The 25,682-nt window shown below is 47.6% G+C and overlaps 2 protein-coding genes across 9 annotated transcripts in view; one reads left to right on the top strand and one right to left on the bottom strand.

Annotated features, from left to right (window-relative positions):
• The window catches only part of LGR6 (leucine rich repeat containing G protein-coupled receptor 6), a 118,667-nt gene extending 109,054 nt beyond the window's left edge, over nt 1–9,613 (top strand). For all 3 annotated transcript variants that reach the window (XM_035721970.1, XM_035721972.1, XM_035721971.1), the window contains 2 exons: nt 2,954–3,034; nt 5,339–9,613. In XM_035721970.1, coding sequence (XP_035577863.1) covers nt 2,954–3,034; nt 5,339–6,594 — 1,337 coding nt within the window. In that variant the 3' untranslated portion in view covers nt 6,595–9,613. The remainder of the gene's footprint in view (nt 1–2,953; nt 3,035–5,338) is intronic.
• A 7,152-nt stretch (nt 9,614–16,765) lies between these two features.
• On the bottom strand, nt 16,766–24,369 carry UBE2T (ubiquitin conjugating enzyme E2 T). 6 transcript variants are annotated; one of them, XM_027612194.2, is made up of 10 exons: nt 24,275–24,338; nt 23,916–24,138; nt 22,916–23,119; nt 21,290–21,462; nt 20,955–21,092; nt 20,662–20,731; nt 18,852–18,957; nt 18,639–18,737; nt 18,410–18,493; nt 16,766–17,453 (listed from the first exon to the last, which is right to left on the bottom strand). In XM_027612194.2, the coding sequence occupies exons 4-10, from the start codon at nt 21,396–21,398 to the stop codon at nt 17,328–17,330; spliced, it is 732 nt and encodes a 243-aa protein (XP_027467995.2). In that variant the 5' UTR covers nt 21,399–21,462; nt 22,916–23,119; nt 23,916–24,138; nt 24,275–24,338; the 3' UTR covers nt 16,766–17,327. The 6 variants fall into 6 exon arrangements, with proteins under 6 accessions (XP_027467995.2, XP_027467996.2, XP_027467999.2 ...); XM_027612195.2 differs by having other exon boundaries at nt 24,261–24,298; XM_027612198.2 differs by lacking the exons at nt 22,916–23,119; nt 23,916–24,138 and having other exon boundaries at nt 24,275–24,369.
• Between the last annotated feature and the right edge of the window lie 1,313 nt (nt 24,370–25,682).

Below are 25,682 nucleotides of genomic sequence, written 5' to 3'. Positions count from 1 at the left end.
TAACCTTGCTCAGCCTTGTTTTTTTGCTCTGTACCATGAGAACGATACTACACACCCACAGGCTGTAGAGACGGCACTCACTGGTACCAGTAACACTCTTACGGGGAGCCTCCCCGTGTGCGTGCGGGGGGAAGGTGCGTTGTCTAGTCCGGGACACAGCTTGCGGAGGCCAGTGTTGTGCAAGCAGTTAGGGGGTCTCTGGGGTCTCTCTCCCAGACCCCTCCCCGGGGAGGGTGTGAGGACCCCATGAGGAGCCCAGTGGCCAGGCTGGCTTTAGGCCAGCAGACAGCTGTCCCCAGGGGACATTCCCGGATGTCTGTCTGCGGTCCACTCCCTCAGGGGGCTGGAAGGAGGAATGGAAACTTTCCTTCTTCAAGGTGAAACTTTCCACCAGGCTTAGGTCTTGGAGAGCCACAGGGCGTCAGAATTGTGGGCTGCCTGCCGCCGGTAACGGGAGCTAGGGCAGGGCCCCCCACTTCCTGTGGGAGCTAATAAGCCTTGAGGAAGAAAGCCAGGAACTTCGGCTGCAGCCAGATTTGATTTCCTCCTTGTTTGAAGAGTGGTTACTTAACACCTTGGCTGTGACTTTCCCAGCCTCGGACAGAGTCCGCGGGCTTCACCCCTTGCGTTTCATTCATGCATTCTGATTTCAAAGAATTGCTGAGCTCCATTCTGGAGAGCCCGGTGGGCAGGGAATGAAAGGTAGAGAGGAGAGGAAATGCCAGGACTCTGTGGGCACACCTCAGCCGCCTGCCCGCCCTGATGGTGTCTGGGCCAAGGGCAGCTCCACAGTGAGCCTTCCTGCCTCCTGGGAAAATGCCCAACTAAAGGTGTTTACCCTTTAAGTGGTGAGGAAGGAAACAAACCACATGAGTCAAAGATGGGGACAAGCATGACACAGAGTCACCTCTCTGTTACCTGTGCGGTGGAGGACAAGCCCACAGGGCACTGTCTCTGAAGCCTGGGTAACGTACAGGCGTCCTTCTGAAGAGAAGCAAGTCCCTTGTATCACTTAGGGCCTCAGACACCTTACCCAGTCTCACTAGAGAGACTGAAGTCTTATTCTTAAAAAAAAAAAAGTCTTTCAATGATGAATTATTGCCGCAAACAAGAGTTTTGTCTTTATAAATGATAAGATGTTTTAAGATGATCATTTCAAAGTTCTTATAGAATTTATGGACCCCCAAGGTATCCCTAACATCCCTGGAGTTCACAGGCTCGGGTTTAGGAAACGCTGCAATAGTGACTAAGATGAGAAAAAAAATCCTACTTGATTCAAACAAGTTACAGAGTTTCTTTAACAATGGATTTATCTTTCTAATCCTATTTTCTCAGGCTAAGGAACTGCAGGGTCTAGACTTAGAATAGGGAAGGATCAGTAAAGATCTAGTCCATCCTCTCACTCAGCATAGAAGTGCCCTTTCTCACATCTGGGACTTTCTGCTCCAGCACCTCTGGGGACAAATTATGCCCAGCTCGTGCATCTGTAAAGCTGCCCCCCATCCCCTCCAGTCCCCCCCCAAATCAGGAGAGCATAAAGGTTAAATACCTGGGCTCTGTAGTCAGACAAACTGGGGTTGGACTTCTGCCCTGTAGCGCACCGGCTGGGAGACCTGGGGCAAGCCGCTTCGCTTCCATGAGCCTCAGTGTCCTCATCTGTCAAATGGTGTCAAAGGACACCTGTCTCATGTGGCCGCCAGGAAGGTTAATGAGACCATGAAGATGACTTGCTGGGCGGAGGCTGGCACAGAGTAGGGGCTCAGAGACTCTTAGCCCTTACTGTTAAATAAATCTGTTAGTTGACACAGCGAATTCTGACGTGAGTGCTTGATTCTCTTCCGTCTCCATAAGCTCCCTGAGAGCAGGACCATGTCTTTGTCATCCCCGAGGTCCTCTGCACTTGCCCGAAGCCCAGCAAATGGCAGGCACTGCATGCAGCGCCCGGGGACCTCAGGCCCACCTCTCTATCTGTCAGCTCTAAGTGTGGGAGCTGATTTGTGTTAGTAACAATGAAAACTTCTCCATTTGAATTGTTAATTTGCCTCCTTCTATGATCCATCCTGACTCTACCTTCTGCAACAACACAGCATATAGGAGCACAATTCCTTTATGCCTGAAGCAAAAAAGGGCCCTTGATATAGGGGGCCTCAGCTCCTTGAGGATGGCCATGGTTTTCCCACTTACTTATGCCTTGCCTAAGTTAATTTCCCAGTGGCTTTGACCATTTCTCAAGTGTATGGCTTTTACTCACCCACTATCCCTGGTTCAACTACTCTGTCTTAAGAAGATGCCCTTCCTGGGGTGCCTGGGTGGCTTAGTTGATTAGGCATCCGACTCTTGATTTCAGCTCAGGTATGATCTCAGGGTCATGGATTTGAGCCCCGTTTCAGGTGCTATGCGGGGCATGGAGCCTACTTAAGATTCTCTTTCTCTCTCTCTCTCTCCCTCTCCCTCTGCCCCTCAACCCCGTTTGGGCTCTCTCTTTCTCTAAAAATACAAAAAAATAAATAAATAAAAAGAAGATGTTCTTCCTAGCACGTGGTGTTCACAACTGGCCAGGGAATTACAGTGGGGGACTGGCCAATGTGGAGAACTATTTGTTTACCAGCTCTCATTATTAAGGCAGCCTCCACCCTAACTCTAAGCAGCATGCACGGTAACTAGGCTGCCTGGAGGGGACACAGCATGCTGAGTTATAGGACGAGATGAGAGAGTTTCAGATGAAAGTTTGCTGTAAAGAACAGACAATGCAAATAATCCACATGTGGATAATAGGAACTGACTGAATGTTTACACCCAAGAGTAGAACAGATGTGCACAGCTGCTGGGATGACCTGTGCCAAGCAGACTGAGTTGGGGATGACTGCTTAAAGAGGTGGGCATTTGGAGAAAGGTGGAACTTGACTGTCACCAAGACCTGGGCCCCAAGCCACTTTCTGTTCTCACCTTTCAGATGACCTGGATCTGGACGAGCTCCAGCTGGAGATGGAGGACACAAAGCCACACCCCAGTGTCCAGTGTAGCCCCATTCCAGGTGAGATGGGTGCCTTGGCATGGGGGTGGGGGCAGGACTGGGGAAGGAGCACCCAAATATTTAGATGAGATGCCAGTTCAGCCTGGCATGTTTATAACCACTTCAGGCACCTTCTTTGCCTAAGAGCCAACATTCTGGGCGGAAGACAGCCTCTCTGGTGATTCCTAGGGAAGGAGCTGGAGTTCTTCCCTTGTGTGGCTGTTTGGAACAGCAGTGGGGGAAGGGTGACAGCGGGGAGAGAGGAGTCAAAGCAACCTTCACAAATCAGCCCAGTGAGAAGTTAAACACCCAGGAGAAAGTGTCTCTCATTGAAGAGAGAAGCAGGAAAGAATGTCTTGACCCCATTGTTAGGGTGGAGTGTGGCACTGCTTCTGAGCACTCTCGGTCTAAGACTCGCAGAATCCTAGAGCCAGATGGGCCTCCGAGAGGTCACCTTCTCCATCACTCTCTGCTCTCTTTCTTTAAACTCTCCAGGGTGGAAAAACTTCACAGTTTTTCCCCTAGATGACTCCTTACAGGACTATCCAATCCTTACATCTGAGAAAGTCTCCTATAGAGTCTCACCTGAATCTTGCTGTAAAGAAAGAAAGAGAATTCCCTTTCCCTTTCATGCAGTACAGCCTAACCTGTTTAGAGTGAAGAAGCCCCTTTCCCTGTGTATAAAGTGCTAGCAGGTCACCCCCAGAGGGCTGTAGTACATTGCTTAAGTCAGGACAGGATCTGGTCGGAATGAACAGAAAGCAGTGAACAGTGTGCTTCTCTATTTTGTCTCCCCTCCATTTTCCAGTTTTACATCTCTCTTTGATTCGCACCCCTTGGTCTTCTCTCATTGCTCTCGCTGAGCCAAAATAGTGCTTGCCAACTGCCAACACCTGCTCGCAGCACTCAGTGGGTGGAGCACGCCCTCTAGTGCCAGCCCAGAGCAAGAACACCAACGCAGTCTGGAGGAAACAGGTGGTGTTTTCTTCCTGACTTGGAAACCCCCATGCTTCAAGCTGCCACAGAAATTTCACCTCTGAAAACCAATAATCAGCAGTGATGAGGTTAAAGAGGAGGCTCCAAAAGGCAAAGTCCAGCTTGAACTTGCTTTAAAAGTAGATCGTGCGTGCAGATGGTCAAATAAATTATCCATATGGGTAAATATTTACTATGCAGCCACGGAAAACATGTTTGGAGGAAGATAAAGATTCGGGAAAGTGTGCATAGTAAAATTTTTACTTAAAAAAGGGAATTAAAAACTATATACGGAAAATCCCAATTTAGTTTAAAAAAGTATATGTATGTATGTATTTTTTTAAAAAATGGAAGGAAACATACCAAAACGATGAGTTCTTTTGGAGAGGTGGGATGATAAGCAGTTTTAATTTTTCCGTGTTATATTTTCCAAACTTTCTACAATGACCATCTATTATATGGTAGTCGGAAAAAAATATGTTTAAAAAATAGTTCCCACAAAAGCCTCTCAAATTCCCAAGCTACTAGAAATGCATTGCAGAACAGGAGTCTGAAGCCAAAAGAAATGAAGACATAACATATCCAAAGTTACAGGGTGATTTAAGGACAGAACCTGAGGGGAGAGATGGAAAACACCACGATCTCAGCCATTTGTGCAAAACCAGGTTGGAAAAACCCAGAGTCATCCGTATTTTCATTTACTTATTATGCTTTTCTTCCCAAATACTGATTGATTCTGTGAATACTGACTGTGGTCTGTCTCCCCGTCACAGAGCAAGGGAGAGCCAGCCAGGTACAAACACCTGGCCAGCACTCAATGCATGGCCAGGTCCTTAGTGGATCCCTGGGCACTGACCCGGAGAAGCAGAGCCCTGGGACGCAGACTGGTCCCTCTCCGGGCAGCCCCTCACACCTCTGTGTCCCTGGCCCGGCCGCATCCCAGTTCGGGTGCCCCCTCCACTCGTTTATGCCACCTCGCGCCTTCCTGTCCCCTAAATCCTGCTGCTCTGGAAAGACTGCTTGGCTGAACGTTTCCTCAATGCCTGGGTTTGTGCTGTATGAATCTGTACTTTGTGTACAAGTTGGTTTATTATGTGTTTATATTTCTACACGTATTGGGTGAGTGTTCACTCCATTTGCAGCTCCTTGGAGGAAGAGCTGTGTGTGTCCCCACTGTGCCCCCCCCCCCCCCACAACCCCACCTGACAGTTCTCAGAGACCAGGTCTGCCTCTGTCAGCCTGGGAGTTCTCTGAGGACAGAGGCTGCGTCAGCCTCGCTGGCCTCATCCCCAGGACCCTCGACCCAGCAGCCTCTGACCCAGGGGTAATGTCTGATCCTCTCTCCCCCAGGCCCCTTCAAGCCCTGCGAGCACCTCTTCGAGAGCTGGGGCATCCGCCTGGCTGTGTGGGCCGTCGCGCTGCTCTCCGTGCTCTGTAACGGGCTGGTGCTGCTGAGCGTCTTTGCTGGCGGGCCCGGCCCCCTGCCCCCGGTCAAGTTTGTCGTAGGGGCACTTGCGGGCGCCAACGCCTTGACGGGCATTTCCTGTGGCCTCCTAGCCTCCGTCGACGCCCTGACCTTTGGCCAGTTCTCCCAGTACGGAGCCCGCTGGGAGATGGGGCTGGGCTGCCAGGCCACAGGCTTCCTGGCCGTCCTGGGGTCCGAGGCCTCCGTGCTGCTGCTCACCCTGGCTGCTGTGCAGTGCAGCATCTCTGTCTCCTGCGTCCGGGCCTACGGGAAGGCCCCCTCCCTGAGCAGCGTGCGAGCCGGGGCCCTGGGCTGCCTGCTGCTGGCCGGGCTGGCCGCTGCCCTGCCACTTGCCTCGGTGGGAGAATACGGGGCGTCCCCGCTCTGCCTGCCCTATGCCCCCCCCGAGGGCCGGCCAGCTGCCCTGGGCTTCGCCGTGGCCCTGGTCATGATGAACTCCTTCTGCTTCCTGGTAGTGGCCGGTGCCTACATCAAACTCTACTGCGACTTGCCGAGGGGCGACTTCGAGGCCGTGTGGGACTGTGCCATGGTGAGGCATGTGGCCTGGCTCATCTTTGCAGACGGGCTCCTCTACTGCCCTGTGGCCTTCCTCAGCTTCGCCTCCATGCTGGGCCTCTTCCCTGTCACCCCGGAGGCCGTCAAGTCTGTGCTACTTGTGGTACTACCCCTGCCTGCCTGCCTCAACCCTCTGCTCTACCTGCTCTTCAACCCCCACTTCCGGGATGACCTGCGGCGGCTCTGGCCCTGCACAGGGACCGCAGGGCCCCTAGCCTATGCTGCTGCCAGTGAGCTGGACAAGAGCTCCTGCGATTCCACCCAGGCCCTGGTGGCCTTCTCTGATGTAGATCTCATTCTGGAAGCTTCTGAGGCTGGGCGGCCCCCTGGGCTGGAGACCTATGGTTTCCCCTCAGTGACCCTCATTTCCTGTCCGCAGCCAGGGGGCCCCAGGTTAGAGGGCAGCCATTTTGTAGAGCCAGAGGGAACCCACTTTGGGAACCCACCACCCTCCATGGATGGAGAACTGCTGCTCAGGGCAGAGGGAGCCATGTCAGCAGGCGGGGGCCTGCCAGTGAGCAGGGCCTTCCAGCCCTCTGGCTCCGCCTTTGCCTCACACTTATAAATGTCCCTCCTCACTCTTTTCTTCCCATCTCTTCCCTTCCCTCCCCTCCCACTCCATGAATGATGGCTGCTTGTAAAATAAATTCAACCACAACTCAACAGTATGATCCACAGCAGGATGGCCCAGTCCCCGGGCCCTGGGCTCCACTGGTCTCCTCCCTCCCATGGCCATCATTAACGTGCGCTTCTTAGCCTGGGTTCCCCTTGGCCTTCCTCTGGGCCTCTTCCCTGTCACATCTGAAGCTGTGGACCAGAGGTCTGGACATTTGTCTGCCTAAGGGAAATGAGGGCTGAGGGAAGCACAAAACAGTGACTGAAGTAGGGGGCCGAGCAGGTCAAGGATCAGGGTACAATGGGCAGGGGGACCTCACAGGGAAAGACCTATAAGGGGCCTGCCAAAGGCATTTGGGCATTTGCCCTTTGACTCACGGATTGGACACAAAATGTGTTCTGTGTCCTGTTAATTTTGAGATACGCCATGCAAAAAGACCCTCTGTTAAAATCAGTTTTAGAAGATACTACACGTTCTGTCCCTTTCTTAAGAGATTCACAGTGCATATTAGTATAGTAACGGCTGCAAGAAATCCCGCAGGGATAAAGTCTGTTGACCTTTGTTTAACCCACGTCCCCAAATTATTTGACAACAGGTTTTTGTTTGGTTGGTTGGTTTTCATGGGCTATCTATTAATGTCTCACAGAATGTAACACTGCTCCCTCCCAGGGCCCTCACCTCTACACCACCTAGTGCTACCCCGGGACATCACAAGGTGCCACCGATCCGAGACAACCCTGACCGTAGGAGTTCCACCTGGGGTAAAGTCGATGGTCCCATCAGCCAGAGAAGACTGTCCACACTCTACTTTCCCGTCCCTCTTGCTCTGCCCTGGGAAGATGGGGAAGAGGCTGCCTTTGTGGTTCCAGCCTCAGCCCCCCGTGTTGGGGCGGGGGTAAAGGGATCCCACATGGGGTCCTACCTCTTCCCTAAGCCCAACCACCAGTGAGACTTCTGCCCTCAATAAGAGAGAGCCCCCCCGGATCCTGGCGGGGTACACAGAGGGAAGTCGATGACTGCCTGGCTTCCTTCTGGCTTTGAGTTGCCCTCCCATGGTTCTCCACCATATGCCTTTTGCCAACTCCTGCCGCAAGCCCAGTTCTTCCTTTGCATCCCAGGTCCTGCCTTCTCTGTGGGACAGGGAGCCCCTGGCCAGCAAACTGGAGGGATATTTGCATTGTATGTATTGTTTTGTAGGGAGCATTATAGGAATCTGGGATCCCTGGGTGCCCCAAAGAAGCATGATGCTTCTACCTCTCCTGTCCCAACCTTCCTACCTTAGGGTTTACCAAGTGTCTCTGAGTGTGCTAGTGCTCCCCACCCCAAACACACACACGTTCGATCTCAGGACGAGGAGGTGAGAGCTAGGACATTCTTGAAGACATAAAAAGGGAATCCAAGGCTCAGAAGAGGGGCTCTACTATTAAGACAACTCTGAGAAGGTCCTTCCTAGCCTGCAGTTTAGCTTCTATCTCCCCACTGCCCCCAGTGCCCAGTGGAAATTCTGACGCAAGTCCCCAAGGCTGCCTAGGCTGAGGTGGAGGGATGAGGCAGAGACCATGAGTGGAACTTGGCACATTTCTAAATCTCATTTGACCAGCTAAGTTGCCCGGACTCTTATAGGCTCTGAAGCTAAATGTGCTGACCTTGTAATCACAGCAGGAACTTAGGGTCCTAGCACAGGGTTAACCTCAGAGTAGGTACTCACTAGATGGTGGGGAATTCATTTATCAGTTGGTTGAGAACCACTAGTCTCCCTGTTTCCCTGATCAAGAGCCTTTCATGGAAGGAGTTTGCTCTACTTTGTGCACTGGGAGTTGGTGACTGTTACGTGGAAAGTTCTCTGAGGTGCCCCAGGTGTGTGATTTGTGGGAGCCTTGACTTCTAGGAAGTCATCCAGGCCCCTCCTCACAGCTACCCCCACCCCATGTGATCACTTCCGACCTTGGAGCCAGGGAGCCAGTGTTGAGCAGAATGTGGAGTGAAGTGGCCATGTGTTGGAGGTTTAGGAGTCATGGGAACAGTTCCCTACAGGTTGCCTCTTCTGTGAAAAGGGCGCCAGGGTTTTTTGGCTGCAAGCTCTGGGGTGACACCACCGTCATCATATACTCCTAAAGCTCTGGGCATTTGCCAAGTCTGGCCCTTCTGGACAGAGGAGAGGTGTGGGGGAAGGGAGGAGAGGTGTTCGCCATGGACTATTTTCATTATTCAAAAAGCCTAGTTGATGTTGTACATTTACCCAAAATAAGATGGTGAAGTAGTTTCTTTGTTTCTGACGGACTTTCTAGCAAGTCAGTATGTTACTCTTTTGGTTATCTCCATTATAATCAGTAGAAGACTTTGAAGGTTTTATATGTCTTTGACGAAACAAAATCAAAAACCAAATAACTCAGGGCATGTGAAATCTTCCGAAATGGCGTCCACGGGGATGAATCCATCCAAAGGGCTGCGGTGGAAGAAATGTTGGGAACTGCCGACCTGGGATGTGTGGCTCTGGCCTCTGTGTGTTGTGCCTTGGCAAACAGTTGCAACCACAGTCTCCTTGCAGAGCAACTTGTGGAAGAGAACTTTCTATAGTCAACCGTGGTTTTTAAAGCACCTCTGTACACATCAAGAGGGAAAGTCCTTAATTCAGTGCTGAGATTTGAAGACCATGGATTAACAGAGCCTCTAGTTGGGCTTTCTCTTCACCTTCCTCTCCCCACCTCTTGCTCGTCAACCTCTAGGAGGAAGAGTTGCCAACAATTGGTAGGGCCTGAATAAGTGAGGATGATGGGAAGTAGCTAGAATCCTTGATCCTTTCTGGCACCATCTCCTCTAACTACCTCTGCTCTGGTGTAGCAAGTTCTCCCACCCACCCGGTATCCCCTATATCACTTCTGGGTTGCAGGCCCATGCCCTCTCCAGCTGTGTGAAGTGTAAGAATTGTCAAGATGTAAATATTTGGATTCTTCTGTATAATAAAGCACCAGTGAAGTATCACGTGTGTCCCTCAACTCTTTTCTGCTGCCGTGGGTAGCTCTGTGGGGTGCAGCCAGAGGTGGGGCTGCCTTAAGAGAGGAGTGATCACCCTGTCCCCTGAGTTCTGGGGCAGCCGGGGCACAGCCAAGGAGGCTCAGGTTTGAAATTTAGAAGGATCAGAATCAATTTGGCTCGCCCGTGTTTAAGTGCCCTTTGTGTGCTGGGCACTGGGTTAGGTGGAGAATGGCCTAGAGAAAGCAGGCAACATGGTGGGCTTCCTGTTAGATGCCCCTGAGCATCTTCTCAGACCCCAAGCCTATTCCTGGGGTTTCCTGATTCTGTGAATCCCAGAGAATCAGCTTCCTTTCCTCTACTTGGGCGACCTTCCTCACCCACTCTGCCTTGGAAATCTTCCTGAAGCCTTGACCCAGAGTGGGATGATGTCCCCAAGACAAGCAGGCAGTTCCTTTCTAGAGGTAAGGGAAAGAGATTGGGTTCAGTAAAACCCTGCAGTCATAGGAAGGAGATGCAAGCCCCAGTCAGGGCCTTCCTGGCCTAGTGCCCTACCTCCTTCTGAGAGGCCAAACGATGCCTCCAGGACTATTTCTTTCTTCCACACTTATTGAAGATGGAATTCCAAACCCATCCATCCTCGTGGCCCAACTGCCAAAAGGCCATTCAGCGGTTCCTGCTGGACTGGACTGAGAGACGGAGACACAGGGGCTAACTCAAGTAAGTGGATGTTCCCTAAGAGGGTCTGTGTAGAGCAAGAAGGGAGGCAGGATCTCAGTAAATCTAAGACCAGAAAGAGCAGTTGGGCTGGGCCCAGTGTGGCTGAAATGGGAGGGCCTTTCTGGATGCAGGGAGGCTCTGAGACCCAGCCAGTGGGAGTTTGTGGTCACTCAGCCTGGAGCCCCCCCAGCAGGAAGCAAAGCTACCCTCTGTAGGCCTGCTCTGATATCTGTCCCCTTCTCACCACAGTCCACTGCTCCACCTCCCCCGCTTTTTACCTAGAAGGCTTTCTATAAATCTAATTTTTGAATAAGTAATACATTCGCATGGTTCAAATAAAATATATCTGTTTAACAGTCTCCATTTGCCCGTTTCCCAAACCCTCACTGGTCACCACTATTATCAGTTTCTTACCTACCCTTCCAGAGTTTCTTCATGCATATACAAACAAAAGGCATGTATATTCTTACTTCTCCTTTCTGTTCAAGGGAGCATACCGCAATTCTGCTTCTGCAGAACTTTTCATCTATTAACAGAGCTCAAAGATCTTTCCTTACCAGTATAGAATGCTTTCTCATTTTTTTACCGTATCTTCTCTCTCTTTATACAGATGTATCCTAAATTTTATTCCCTGCCCCTTTTCATGGAAATGTGGTTTGCTTAATCTTTTCTTCTACAAACACTGCAGCAAGTAACATCGGATGTATGTCATTTAGCACACGTGTAAGTATATCTGTAAGACACAGTCCCAGACGTGGAATTGCTGGGTCAAAAGAGAGTTCTAGATCTTGTTCCCGAAGCCGTGGAGCCGCGCGCACGTGTGGGCGCCGCTCCGTGCTGGCCGGGCGCACCGCGACTCCCGGGCGCGCGGGGACGGCGGGACGCGCGTGTCGTCCCCGCTCGGGCTGCGGGGCCGCGGGAGCCGCGGGCGCCCTGAAGCCGCTCCGTCCGCGAGGCGCCTCTGTCGGCCTGCCTGCCTCCCGGCCCCGAAGCCGGATGCGGGCCCGGCCTCCCCCGGGAGTCCCTGCGCGCGCCGGCACGTGGGCGCCAGCAGCCGCGAAACACCAGGCCGGGTGCGCCCAGGGGGCAGCGGGTCTGGCAGAAGGAGAAGGCAGGCTCGCTGGGGCCAGGCCGACTCGCTGGTGCGTCGGAGATTGGGAGAGGAAACCCGCTGAGGCCCGGATCTGGCCCCGGGCTCTGAGCCCTGGGTCTCCGTTGGCCCGGCATCGTGCCACTGGTGTGAGTGAGCCGCAGATGCAGAGGCACTGACATTTAAAACAACAACAACAACAACAACAACAACAACAACAACAACAACAAGAGTTTGAGGTAATAATATCTTTTCTTTACCTCATTGCTTCTTTGGAGTCATAGGCTATGTTTATTCATAACTTCTGCCCAGGTTGTTCTTACGATGACCCCTGTTCTTCCTCAAGCCCTCTCTACGCATCCTTTCTTTTGGCTTCCATTCCTGGCTAATTGCCTTGTTTTCTTTTGGTACTTCCTGGAGATTGAGGGAAAATCTGACTAGCCAAGCTTCTTTTCCTACACTAGGTCAAATCAGAGGTCAGTGGTCAACTAATGGACTGACCACTCAGGCCAGGCACCTGTCCCAGTCCACTAAATTGTAGTGTATGAATGGGTATGTTTATGTGGGATCCCATCGGACAAAATACGGTTGCTCAGAGCTGCCCCTGGAGCAAGGCTGTGGGCTCTTCTCTCAGAAGGGACAGTAGGCATGGCAGAAAGGTTCCACAAGAGCAGGGACTGTCTTGGTGTTATCCACTGTTGTGGCTTCAGTCCTTTCCACGGGGCCTTGCACAAAAAGGTGCTCAATTAATTTCTGCTGAGTGGGGGGGGGATATTTTCGAAATTAACATATTTAAGTAATCCATAAAAATTATGTTTCCCAGCCTAATGGGGACATCTGGCCAGAAGATGCAAATAACACAGAACAACAGATAGCTTCTCGTCTGAACTACATTTCTATTCCTGAGAACTGGCCCTCCATTCAGTAGCTCTATGTCGTGCCCTTTGGGCACATCCTTTCTCTTTATAAGAAAGCAGAGTGGGCAGCTATTTCTGTGGTGAGATTTGAAGGGCCAGCAAGTTCCCTGACCCCCTTCTCTGTAACAGCTCCTCCCGTGGCTAGCACAGTGGTTGAAATTACACCATCACAGTTCCTTATTCCTTCAGGTTAGGCCCTTTGCCTGGGGCATCTGCTACTTCAGCCTGCCCAGTCACCGCTTCCGTTCTTCGGGAACTTCCGTTGGGCTTTTCTAAAGGCAACTATCCCCACGGCTCCCTAAGGCGTGTGGTTCAGGTGGGGTTGACTCCACTCTAGGTTCTGGAGCTGGAATGTGAGCCAGTCTTCTCAGTTTATTCTATTCCCTGGCCACCGTGATTGGTCCAAGATGGGTTCCTATCTCAAGTTCTTCTAAAGACTTGCGGACAGTACATTTGGACTCCTCAGTTTGTGACACAAGGACTTTTGTTTGCTCATGTGAGTTTGTTAGAGTCTGTCACTTGCAAATAGGTTTCTTGGACACCCCCCTCTCTGATCACCCCCTCTCCATGGCCCAGGAGCAAACCCATTGACTTCCTACCAACTGTTAGGGTGGAGAGGGCAGTTGTAGAATGGGAATAAGGAAGGATGGAGGATTGTCAGGATAGGCTGGCAGGTGGGGATGGTGGGAGGCGGGTGGGAGGCCCCAGGGGGTAACACAGGGCAAGAGAGTGCTGGAGGAGGGGGGAGAATGGAAAGGGCAGGTGAGGCCAACCTCATTTCATCACTGAGTGAGCCTGACACCACCAGCAGCCTCTGGCCTTGGATCCCACAGGTAGTTTGAGAATCACAGAACTGCCAGATATCAGCACTAGGAGACACCTTGGAGATCATGGGCCATCAGAGGAGGGAAACCTAGGCAATCCCCCAGAAGGGACCACATCACCACCTGACCCTGTTTGGGCAGTTCCCCAGACATAACTCCCAGGTCTGGAGAGAACCTAGTGAATAAATAAAAACACCCCCCACCCCCCCATTCCCCCCCCCACTCCCCGCCAAAAGGAAGTTGCCTCTGCTGGGAGGTTTGGGAGAAAGATCCCTCAGCAGGCCTTTTTTCTGAAGCAGAGTTGCAAGGTCCTGGTTAAAGGATGCAGACCACAGAAGGAAGGGGACATAATCTGGTGGGATTGTGGGATCAGGGGAAAGGCAAGCGAGGAAAGCACACGAAGGGGAGAAATCCTGGAGCGGGGATGGGAGGTGGGGGTGGGGTGGGAGAGACACTGGATAACCTGCCATCCTTGATGGAAACTGGGAGTCGGGTAAAGCATGGGTGCTCCCTGGGAGCCATGGGAGGGGCCAGGGGCAACTTGCCAAGAAGCAGGGAGAAAGGGGAACATGTTATTTCTGGGCAGAGCACATCTGCGTCCATCACCCTGGGCTTCACTGGCAGCCCTGTGCAGGACTCCAAGCTGCCCTGCAGCTACCCATCGTGGGGAGCAGGTTCTGAAACCACACACCCCTACCCCCCACCCTGTTCTTCCCTCCCTCAGGCCGCCCCAACCTAAACAAGACAACCTGGGCAGGGGGGCCACATGCTGATGGAAAAATACACACTTGGCTGGAAAAGGAGCTTTATTTGTGTGTGTTGAATTCCCACAGCAGCCGAAGGATAAATAGCTAGTCCCCAGCCTTAGAGACTGCCCACAAGGTGGGTGGTAAAATCTGTTCTTATTTAGATAGCTTTTGGGGAGAGGTGGGGAGAGGGAGTGAGGGCAGCAGGAGAGGGGAGCTTGGAATCTACAATGTTTATATGATCAGTCACGGATGTCATCTCTCCTCTTTAATTAGGGGTTTGTAGCTGGGAAACTTCACTCAGCTTGCTTGTCCTAGGAGCAGAGCAGACTGGCGAGTAGGCAAGGGGCAGAACATCTCTTTGGGGCCCAACTGTGGTCGGGCCACTATGTCTCCATCCCCAGTCCCCAGCTAAGCACTCAGTATGTCAGCCCTGTGCTAGGCCCTGTACTAGGCGCTTTATGTGCATCATCTTAAGTCAATCCTCACAACTACCTCATGAGTCAGGTACTATCATTATCCCTGTTCTTTGGGAGAAACCCAAAGCACAGAAAGATTGTAGAGCATACTAAGGGCACTCAGTTGGTAAGCAGCACTGCCAGGGCTAGGCTGGGGCCTCCTTGACCCCAGTGTCCCTGCTTTTAACCCTTTCCCATCGTTCCTTGGGCTGGGGATATGGACCTGGGCTTTTCTCATTTTCTCTCATTTCTGTTCTCTAGCCCAGGTCCTCTGTACTTGCTAAATCAGAGAGATGGATAGATGACTTCTAATCACTTTTGGCTCTGTTTTTCTTGCAATTAGAGAGAAAAGTTTCTTGTTGCCACTATATCCCCAGCACTTGGAATCGAACAATGTATATACAATGGACACATTTTCCGATAGGTACAAATGCTATGAATAAAGCTAATCAGGGTAATGAGCCATAGGCTAGGGTGCCTGGGACTCAAGGTGCTCCCTTAGATGGGATAGACAAGGACTTTCTGGGACAGCTATATTTGAGCTGACACCATCATGGACAATGTAGAAATCCCTGAACAAGGAATAAGCTAGATATGTTCAAGAGATTGGAAGTGGCTTGTGTGGCTGCAGTGTGGTGTATAGGGGTAGAGGGTATGCTATAAGGATGGAAAGAAAGCAAGCAGGAGCTAGATCAGTGTCTTCTGGCCCAGGGAAGGAGACTGGATTTTTATTTTCCTAATTGCAAAAGGAAGCCACTTCAAGGGTTTTAAGGAGGGAGGTAAAATCTGGTTTTGACATCATCAAAAGATTATTCTTGCTGCTTTGACAAGTATGGACTGTAGAGGGTCAAGGCTGGAGGCAAGGAGACATGGTAAGGGGACTATAGTACAAGTGAGATGAGAATGGCTTGAACTAGTATTAGAAGAGGGAGGGATGGGGCGCCTGGGGGTGGCTCAGATGGTTAAGCGTCTGCCTTCGGCTCAGGTCATGATCCTGGGGTCCTGGGATCGAGCCCCACATCGGGCTCCCTGCTAGGCGGGGAGCCTGCTTCTCCCTCTGCCTCTGCCTCGCTCTCTCTCTGACTCTCATGAATAAATACATAAAACATTAAAAAAAAAAAAGAAGAGGGAGGGAGAAGTGGCTGGTAGAACTGACCAGACCTGGTGATTGATCCGTTGTGTAGGGGTTTTGTCCCATAGGAGGGGCTCCTTTCCTACAGCTATTCCCTAAGTCCCTCACACTTCACGTCTGGCTTCACCCTGATCAGCACATGGCATTTCCCTGACCACAGTGACTGGCTTCAGGGTGGTCCAATTATAGGAACTTTCGCTCCATGGCCTGCCGGGTGTGAATTAGAAAGTACATAGCCCTGACTGCTGCTAGGAGTCACTCTGAAAGGGGAGTATGTTTAAGGAGCAGACAACCAAGACAAGTTGTTACTCTGGATGGCAGGTGGAAAGAGACTGAAATCTTGGTGTTACTGATCCTCTGAACACACCAATTCAGATGCTCACCCCACCCCTGGACTTTCCATTTATTCCATTAGAACTTCCCGTGTTGTATTGTCACCAGTATGAGTTGGATTTCACTCATAGCTGAAAGCATCCCACCTGATATACTAATGTTATCTAGGAACCCCGAATCTGGCTTATATGCATGAATATAGGAGAAAAACCTACACCAAAATCATTTCTGGGCTTTAAAAAGAGAACTAATTTTGAGAAATGGTTCAAGAATTCTAGAGAAGTTGGAAGTTGATGAAGTGGGGGATACAAAAGAAATTTATATTTTCAGTTTGTGCCATCATCTGTCATTACGGATTATATAAATTCACACTTCTCTTCTTGTTTGCCTTGAGTCCAGTACCACACATGATCTGTGGCAGGCTGTGCTGAGTGAGGATACAAGGTAACTCATAGGTGGATGAGCAGACATTGCCTATTCAGAGATGCACTATTTTACGTGCACAGTGCCTAGCCTCGGTATAAAACTACTGCACTGGGATAAAACTGCTACACTGGGTAACGGACAGGGATATTACAGTCTTTATTTTTCTACCTAGGACTCTTAATATCTACATTCTTCAGAAAGTCTTTCACTCAGCATGGGCAGTCTCTTTCCACTTCAACTGATTTCTGCTCAAATCCATTTTCTCTGTCATCTCAATGGAATAATAAAGTCTAAGTAGATGATTATAAAATCGTGAGTAAGGGATTCAAGTTTGGCACCTATCTGTTCAGAGTAGTACTTGCCATGAAATGAAGTTAGGGACAGAAGGTGATTACAAAAATCCTTATTTAAATTTGTATGATTATTTGGTTAATCTCACGTGTGATGCTTTTTTCACCATTCTAAAACACGAGCACAATACTCGGTACACAGCAGGTGTTCAATAAGTATTTATTACCGTGGTAATTCTGACCAGCTATGTAAATCGCAAAAAGTAAAAACTGCAAAAAAATTAACAAAAGGGTCCATTACCTTATTCCCACATTCTGTTAAGACTCCTGAAAACCTAGAGTCCTTGAAAGCCTGGTGGTAACTGAATCGTTTCCAACAGTGATTTTACATCTACGTCAAACATTCAGCGTCCCTAGTGATGTTGGTAAGTTGGCAAAATAAGAGACAACAATTCCAAATATTTTAACATTCTTATTATATAGCTTTCTGGACAGTTTGCTCCCAGACACACATTCAGAATAAACACATACTCAACATTAAGTGGTTATTTATTTTTCAGGTTTAAAAGGTTTCAAACTACGTATGTACAAGCTAAATAAAACAAACTAGCCTCAGAGAATCAGTGTAGAGCAGAATACGTAAATACACAAGGTCTGTCTTATAGGACACGAAAGATGATAATGTCATCAAATACAAAGAAAAACATCCAAGAGAGGTAGGCAAATTAGAACATCCTAAGAAAAAATATATTAACTACAACCAGGACAAACGCCTAAGCATCAGAGTGAAATTTCTTTTCTATGCCTCCCAGCTGCCTGGCTTTCCTTTTCTGTGTCGTGTTGCTTACTTCTGAGTCACCAGCCTCTGGCAGATCATCAGGCATCTCTTCCTCATCAGCCTAAAAAGGAGCAGATACGGTAAAATGTAAGGTTCACACTATGAACCAGGATGGAGAACAAATGAAGTGCTGTTAATATTATTTCCAAGTACTTCTTTGTTGCCTCTTGTATATGATATTCCCTTCAGAAGCATCTTCTTCAATCTTTTGTTATGTTTTAAATTTTTATTTCTTTTCATAAGTAACTGCTACTTAACTCAATCTGAAGGATGTTATAACTCAGCAAGAACCAGAATATGCAAATCTTTGTGTTCCTATAATTTGTATTGTTAAATGAGGAAGCTCTGTCAACTTAAATTGGGGAAATTTTCCTTCTCGCTTCTATGAATGGTCCCATAAGAAATGTTCATTTTCCCCTCTCTCCTATACCTCTCTCACTCCTTCCTGATTCCTGCAAATAGTCCCTTCTCAGTGTTAAAAAAGAAAACCTCAAAAAAAGAATCAGAGTCACCTCTCATCTATCCATGCTACCCCAAGAATATAAAAAAAACATTAAGCAGATGCTGCCTGCCCTCTAGTGTTGTCAAAGATGACAACTGTTAGGAAAAATATACTGTTGGTTGAGCTACCAGGCTATTTTGTTGAATAACTATTTAGAAAGTTATAATAGGAGAAAAAAATCAGTTAGCTACTCTAGAGTACGTTACAAATTTGGCAAAGTTAATAACCATTTACGCATTTACAGATAAATACACTTTTTTTTAAAAAGATTTTTATTTATTTATTGAGAGAGAGAGAATGGTAGAGCGAGAGCATGAGAGGGAGGAAGGTCAGAGGGAGAAGCAGACTCCCTGCCGAGCAGGGAGCCCGACGCGGGACTCGATCCCGGGACTCCAGGATCATGACCTGAGCCCAAGGCAGTCGCTTAACCGCCTGAGCCACCCAGGCGCCCGTGATAAATACACTTTGAATGGATTAACAACAGTAGCAAAATCAGAACTGTACAATCATCATACCTTCTGTTTCTGTTTTGCATGCTTCTCTGTCCACTGCCTGGCATTCTTGAGGAAGACTGGCTTATTATATTTAAATTCGGAGGACTGAGACAAAATCAAAGAAGAGTCAATGGAGAGAAAAATGCTTTGTAGTGGTTAAGCTGCAGCTGCCACAGCTATCCTCATAAATGAAAAATCAGAGGTATGCAGAAAGCAGGACGTGCGCCGCAGAGGACAAGAGAACACTTACTATGTCAGCCATGAGGGGATCATCGGGGTTGGGTTCGGACATGAGCAGCTGAATAGAAGTCAGTACAGTTGCAATGTTGAGGGATGGTCTCCAGGCGCCCTATATACAGAAGATAGGCAGCTGCTTTTGTATTACTAAGAATGTGATACTCTAATTCCAGTTTTATAGATGAGAATCACAGAATGCTGTGTCCACCCTTTACCCACCACTCACTTTTGGTGGCAATTTGAGAACATCTAAACAAATCCTTCCAGCAGAATCGATGTTTGGATGATAGATTGGAGTCAGAAATCGGATCTGAGGAGGTTCAAAGGGGTACCTTTGAAAACACAGGATAATAGAGAATTTTTATTAACGTATTGTTTCATTATAAACATATAATAATAAAGGCTTCCTGGTGACTAATTAGGAAGACAGCCTTTGAGAGGCAAACCTTTTTTCTCCTCAAATTTTTATTATGAAAACTTACAAACAATTGAAAAGTTGAAATAATAGCATTAAAAACACTCATGTACCCACCACCTAGATCAAACCGCTTCATCCTGTAAATACTTGAGCACATATCTCCCAAGAATAAGGTCATTCTCCCATATAACTGCAATACTATCAGTATACCTATGAAAATATTAAAAATGTATTTCTCAATATCATCTACTATTCAGATTTCCTCAATTGCCCCCTACTTTTTGTACAGATAGGTTTTGAAAAACAGGATCAAATTAAGATTTATACACTGCAGGACGCCTGGGTGGCTCAGATGGTTAAGCGTCTGCCTTCAGCTCAGGTTGTGATCCCAGGATCCTGGGATCGAGTCCCGCATCGGGCTCCCTGCTCCGCAGGAAGCATGCTTCTCCCTCTGCCTCTCTCTCTCTCTCTCTCTCTGACTCTCATGAATAAATAAAAACATTAAAAAAAAAAGATTTATACACTGCATTTTTTTTAAAGATTTATTCATTTGAGAGAACGAGCATGACAGCATATGTGTGTGGGGGAGGGGTTGAGGGATAGGGATACTCTCAAGCAGACTCCCCACTGATCACAGAGCCCAACACAGGGCTCAATCCCACAACCCTGGGATCATGACCTGAGCCGAAATCAAGAGTCAGACACTTAACTGAGCCACCCAGGTGCCCCCACTGCATTTGGTTATTATGCCTTTTTAATGAGACACAAACCTTGGAAAATGCCCAGCCTATTTTCAGAACTGATGTATCACATGATCATCAAGCTACTTCTCTCAGGACTTTAACAAGTTTGGCCAGGATCTGATCTAGTGAAAAGACATCTACATATCAACAGTCATTCATTCATTTCTTCCCTTCCCCATTCTGCACAAAACTACAACTACGACTCACTTGATGAGAACCTTAAAGGAGACCTGAATTAGGAGGAGCCTTAACATAAAGACAGAAAGGAGAATGGTGGTTGCCAGGTGCTGGGGGACCAGGGAGCTGGCAAGTTACTGCTGAACAGGTATGGCGTTTCAGTCTGGGAAAATGAAAACGCTTTGGAGATGGATTATGGTGACAGGAGCATGACAACGTGAATATACTTAATGCCACTGAACCAAACACTTAAAAATGGTTTAAATGATCAATTTTATGTTATGTATATTTTAACACAATGAAGAAAAGAGGGGCCTTAGATGTGATCTAGCCCATTTTTAGAGAAGGAATTTGAACTCCAGAGAGATAAAATAACTTGCCCAAGGTCACATTACATCATGATAAGACTAGGATTAAAACCTAGGACCTTTAACTCCTACATTTAACACTACTACATGACTCTATCTTCCAATAACCGTCCTTTACCCTGTAAGTTTAGAATCTAATTCACACTGGGCGCCTGCGTGGCTCAGTCAGTTAAGCGTCCAACTCTTGATTTTGACTCAGGTCATGAGATCCAGCCCCGTGTTGGGTGTGGAGCCTGCTTAAAATTCTCTCTGTCTCCCTCTGCCCTTACCCACTCTGCATGTGCTCTCTCTCTCTCTCAAAGAAAAAAAAGAAATCTAATTCACACTAACCTCTCGGGAATGCTAACTTCCAGCGTGAAAACACCTTTTTCATAAGGTGTGTCAGCCGCACCTAATATTTCTTAAAAGAAAAAAAAGAAAGAAGAGGTAATCAGAAGGTCTGAACGACCACACCATACAGTCCTAATAAAGTCTATGGTCCTAAAGGAAAGCTGGGTCTAGGACAGTAATTCTCTCCTCTTAGGGCTTTAACAAGCTTCTCATGCAATGCACCAATGTACCCCAAAAACTGATGGTGTCAAAGGACAGAAAGAAGATCAAAACAGAAGTTGGACAATACTGACCACAGATCAAATATAAGCTGCAGATTTGTTTTGTCTGTACTGCAGTATTCTGATTATGTTTCCTGTCTGGCCTCACAGATATTTGAGATGGTGATCTTTGGTCTAAACACTGCTTCAGAGCTGATGCCCAAATCTTGGCTATAAATCAGCAAAAGGTGTAAAAAAGGCCAGAGAAGAAATGTCAAGCAAACCTTTTATACGTGTAAACAAATTAGGTTTAGAAAGATGATAAGGTACTTTGACCTTGTCATTGTTCTCTAGTTTAGAATATACAAATGTTCAGATTTCAGCACAATTTTCAATACGGTCATCATAGGCATGACATTGATACCTACGAGCTCGCAGATCATCCATTTTGTCCTTATCTTGCCAGCAAGTGATGCCTGGGGGTGGCTCTGTGGCTAACAAGTTCAGCTCTCTCTTTAGACGTGAAGCTCTCTGCATGGTCCCCGAGTAGAAGGAACCACACACAGTTCACTGCACCACACTAGAAGCTGGCTGGGATTCACTAGGGAGAAAAGGGACAACCATGAAATAGTCAGCAATGGTGACTTGAGTTTTTAGCACATGGCTTCAGTTTAGTGAAAAACAAAACAAATTCTTCATATTAATCCCTATTCTGAGAAAGAAATCTGAGTTTTTTCCATTTCCTTTCTGTTATCTATTCAAGCACATTTTAAAAATAAAGATTAAAAATGCAAAACGCTCTACAAACAACAAAAACACTACAAGTTTTCAATTAATGTCTGTTTCCACTGATAAATTATAAACTCAGGAGGTACAGCCTGGGTCTAATTTTGCTCTCCACTGCATCCTCAGTATACCTGGCATAGAAAAGGCTTGACAAATATTAGCTGTGGAAGTCTATACATGCTTTGTGAGGAGAGCAAGGAATGAATATGATGGAGATAGTCTCACTCTGAAGTATTTGTAAGTTGAATGCTTACATGTATGAAGTTTTCTCCATGTATTCTGGATTCCACATTCTCCCAATGCTTCACTATTTCCAACCTTTTCCCCATCAACATTCAAATATGCTCAAAATCTCTCTCATCTAAAACAAACACCCACACCTACACACACTCAACACCCTTCGTACCTCTACTCCCTTTAGCTGCCACTCAAAGGATACCAATTTTTTTATATTATGAGTTACATACACTATCTTCCAGTTTGTGGCATGTCTTTCCACTTTACTCATGTCTTTTGACAGATACACAACTATTAACTTTAACGTAATCAATTTTAAAACCTTTTCCTGTACACTTACACTTTTATGTATTAAATTTTTCCTTATCCCCAAACTTAGATATTGGTCTGTATCTTTGAAATGTTTTACAATTTTCCTTTCACATTTAATCCAGTAGGAATTGATGTTTGTGTGTAGTGTGAGGTAGAGGTCCAATTTTGGATCTTTTCCTCCGTATGAATAACCTATTGTCCTAGTTGTTTTTTGGAAAGTCTTTCCTTTCCCCGCTGATATGGTCATAAACTAAATTTGCATATATGTGTGGATCTGTCTTGAGATTCTTCAATTTGTCCCACTGGTCAATTGGATTATCTTTGAGCCAATACCTCACTGTTTTAATTACTGTAGCTTATTAATAAGACGGTATGTAGTAAGTTGCGTTCCTACGCCTTGTTCTTTTTCAGGAATATCTTGGTTATTCTTGATCCTCTGCTTTTCCATGAGTTTTAGAATCACCTCATGAAAATCCACACGTATATACATCTCAGGATCTGGTTCTCAGTTTTGTAAACCGAATACTCAACTTGGCAGTAAACCTAGATTCAGTTGGGCTTACATGTACTAATTTATTCCAGGCTCACTCACAAAGGCTTTACATTGAAAGGTCAATTTATTAATTTGTACAACTATGATAAAATTTTTATTTTTAATCCCATACATTCCCGCCTTACACTATTTCTATTTGGAAAACTAATTATAATCAGAAGATTACCTGGTGGGCACAGATTGTAGTTATTGGGTGGTTCTTATGATAATCATACACTTAAATTGAGTGTACCTCCGCCACAGGGATGTTTAAAGGAGACTAAATTTGTGTATTGGCTAGGTAAAGACATTCTGTGCTGCAGACAAAATCGTTCTTTGGATCTTCCTTTTCTAATCTCCAGGCTTGCTGCTCCTCCACAATTCACAAACTCTTCCAGAAATATTTAAATGAAATTAATAATATTACAGGTGAATTAAATTGTTAAATAGAATTACACTACAACAGTCTTTCATATAAATTATTCTTTAAAGTACTTCCAAATTTCCTTAGATGCACCCATAAGACCATCATCTTTTGGAGGCAGGCGTTTCACTGGATAATTAACCTCCCGTTTTATATACAGATCCTTACTACTTTTCTCAGTAAGCAGATGCTAAGAAAGCGACCACAATAAGACAAGAATCCACAAGAAATAGAGCGTACCTTTATAGTAAAATGAGAACCCAGGGGAAAGGCACGGGAAAGGGAGTAGAATAGGGTGAGGAATAAGCAAGACAATTTCTCTAATGGAGGCCGACCCCAGTCTCACTATATTAACACAAATTGGTATATGGCACTCCTTAGCTCAAAAGCCATCAATTAGTGCGTATTTTCTGGGCACAAAGGTTCTTTACAATCAAACCCCAACTTCATATCCAGTAACCACTCCCCACAAATTTGTGCTTCAGCCACACCGACTTCTTTTTGCTGCCCATTAAGAGTCTCATCTTCTTTCACATCTACAGATATTACACATTAAATGATCACTTCTTGCCCTTCTCTAGTAATGCGCCCCAATCCTTCACTCCTTTCACTTGTCACCCTCTCTGTGCTTCCACACCAACTTGCACCGGGAGTTGTTACTCATCTCTGACAGCTTCTTCTCGTAGGGCGAAAACCCCTTGAAGGGCGGGTGTAGTCTTCGTAATTTTTTTTTTTTTTAAATTCTTAAGTCAACAATGCCTACCAGTATGCAGCCCTGTAACTAGTGTTGGAAACGTGGGTTTTGGACCAGATGGTGGAGAAGGCAAAACGCCGGCCTGTGCGCGGCCCCGCAGCGAGCGCCGGGCAGCGGAGTCTCCTTCCCAGGGACACACTTCTCCCTGTGGGGCACCGGCGTTTCGGGGAGCTCTGGCCGCCGACGGGCTGCGGAGATTCCGGCAAAGCCTCCGCTCAACAGCCACTTCTCCCTTCAGAAGACAGGAAACTCCCACATTAGACCGAAACAGGACTCCTGGTCCCTGACATTCACAGGGACCACCGCCGGGATGCGCCCTCTCCGCTGGGGGGGGCCACAAAACAACCGTCTTACCTGGCCGTACTCACCTCACAACGTAGCGACGCGCGGACCAGCTGCTCCCCACGCCTGCGCACGCCCAGGCGGTTGGCGTCGCTCCGCCTTCCGCCACGAGGGACTTGCGATTGGCCCGCGGCAATGCCCGGGGGAGGAGCGCATCCCCCTATTGGACAGTGCTCTGAGCCCGGCTTCCGCTCCCGCCGCTTTCAAATTAGAGCGCGCGTCAGACGTAGTCACTCCACCGCGTACACGGAGCTGTTGATCAGGGCGGAGGTTCCCGCCAGTTCGGGAGGGCTGCATCATTTGGTCTGGCCCTGAGGTGCCAAGTTGGGTTACGATGTCAGCTTTCTTTGTCAGAGCGGGGAAGGAGCTGGAAATCGCCTCAGAGGAGGAACAATGAAGGGAACCAGAAATACTTGAACTGGAGTAGGGACTGCGTGATACCTCTCTTCATTTTAAGTGTTTTTCACCTGGAGAATTTTACTGCGTCAGAGGACACATCTAAGACTAATGGATGAAAGTTAAAGGATTGCAAAATTTAGCCCAGTAAAGCATTCTAGCAATTAGAACCCTGAAGAACGGAACAGGTAAACTTGGGACGTAGTGAATTCCTTCATCACTGCAAGTGTTCAAGGGGAATTCGGGATAGTGCAAAGAGGATCCCTGCGTGGGTGGAAGTTTAGAAGAGATGGCTTTGAGGCCTTCCAACTCTAAAAGTGTGGTACTACTTGATGAAGGAAGTACCCGTTTATGGCTAAACCAGCCTTGACTTCGGACCTGACCTGAATCTAAAGACACGGGTGCAACTTGACTAGCCTTTGGGAATACTGTGGTGGAAAAACACCACCACCACCACCACCACCACACACACCAAACCCTTATCTCACTGCTTTCAGCTCGTTGTGTGGCTTTGGAACAGTGGTGGCATAGGAGTAATGGCCAGTCTTTCTAAACTTGCAAACCGACATACTTCTGGCCACTGCAGTGATTTCTGTATTTAGTCCACATTGGTGTTAAGTAGCGCTTGGTTCCCGGAGCCCGCTGCATGTATGTTACCTCTCCTCCAGATATCCGCACATTCACTAGCACTCTGTCCATGATTCTACCTGGGGATCCTCACGTTGGTTGTAAGAATGAATCAACTGAAGTAGCTTATGAATTACAAACATAAGGAATCCTGGGACTGTCCAATCTAATTTCCAGTTAGCTGCTGGGGTGTTGCATTTATTGTTAATATTTACTCATTGTAGAGAAGTGTTTTCTGTCATAAATCTGGAGTTGGCTGCTTATTTTACTATGGATATTTTGTTTTAATTCCTTCAACGGTCTTCTTTATTTTCTTCCTACCCCAAATGTAACTATTTCAATTACAATTCTGTCTTCAGAACTGAAACTGATCACTTCTTTGGGTGGTTCTCTGACAAAGGAGTCTTTAAA

The sequence above is a fragment of the Zalophus californianus genome, chromosome 10 (genome assembly GCF_009762305.2).
Source record: "Zalophus californianus isolate mZalCal1 chromosome 10, mZalCal1.pri.v2, whole genome shotgun sequence".
NCBI classification, from domain to species: Eukaryota; Metazoa; Chordata; class Mammalia; order Carnivora; family Otariidae; genus Zalophus; species Zalophus californianus.
The sequence above is the reverse complement of the archived record's forward strand: the minus strand, read 5'-3'. Positions and strand labels throughout refer to the sequence as shown.

Coding starts and splice junctions, on each gene's coding strand:
- UBE2T (XM_027612198.2), bottom strand. CDS start 21,398: ATGCAGAGAGCTTCACGTCTAAAGAGAGAGCTGAACTTGTTAGCCACA. Junction 20,732..20,954: donor CAGCTTATATTTGATCTGTG/GTCAGTATTGTC, acceptor TTTTCTTTTAAG/AAATATTAGGTGCGGCTGAC. Junction 18,958..20,661: donor GAAGTTAGCATTCCCGAGAG/GTTAGTGTGAAT, acceptor GTGTTTTCAAAG/GTACCCCTTTGAACCTCCTC.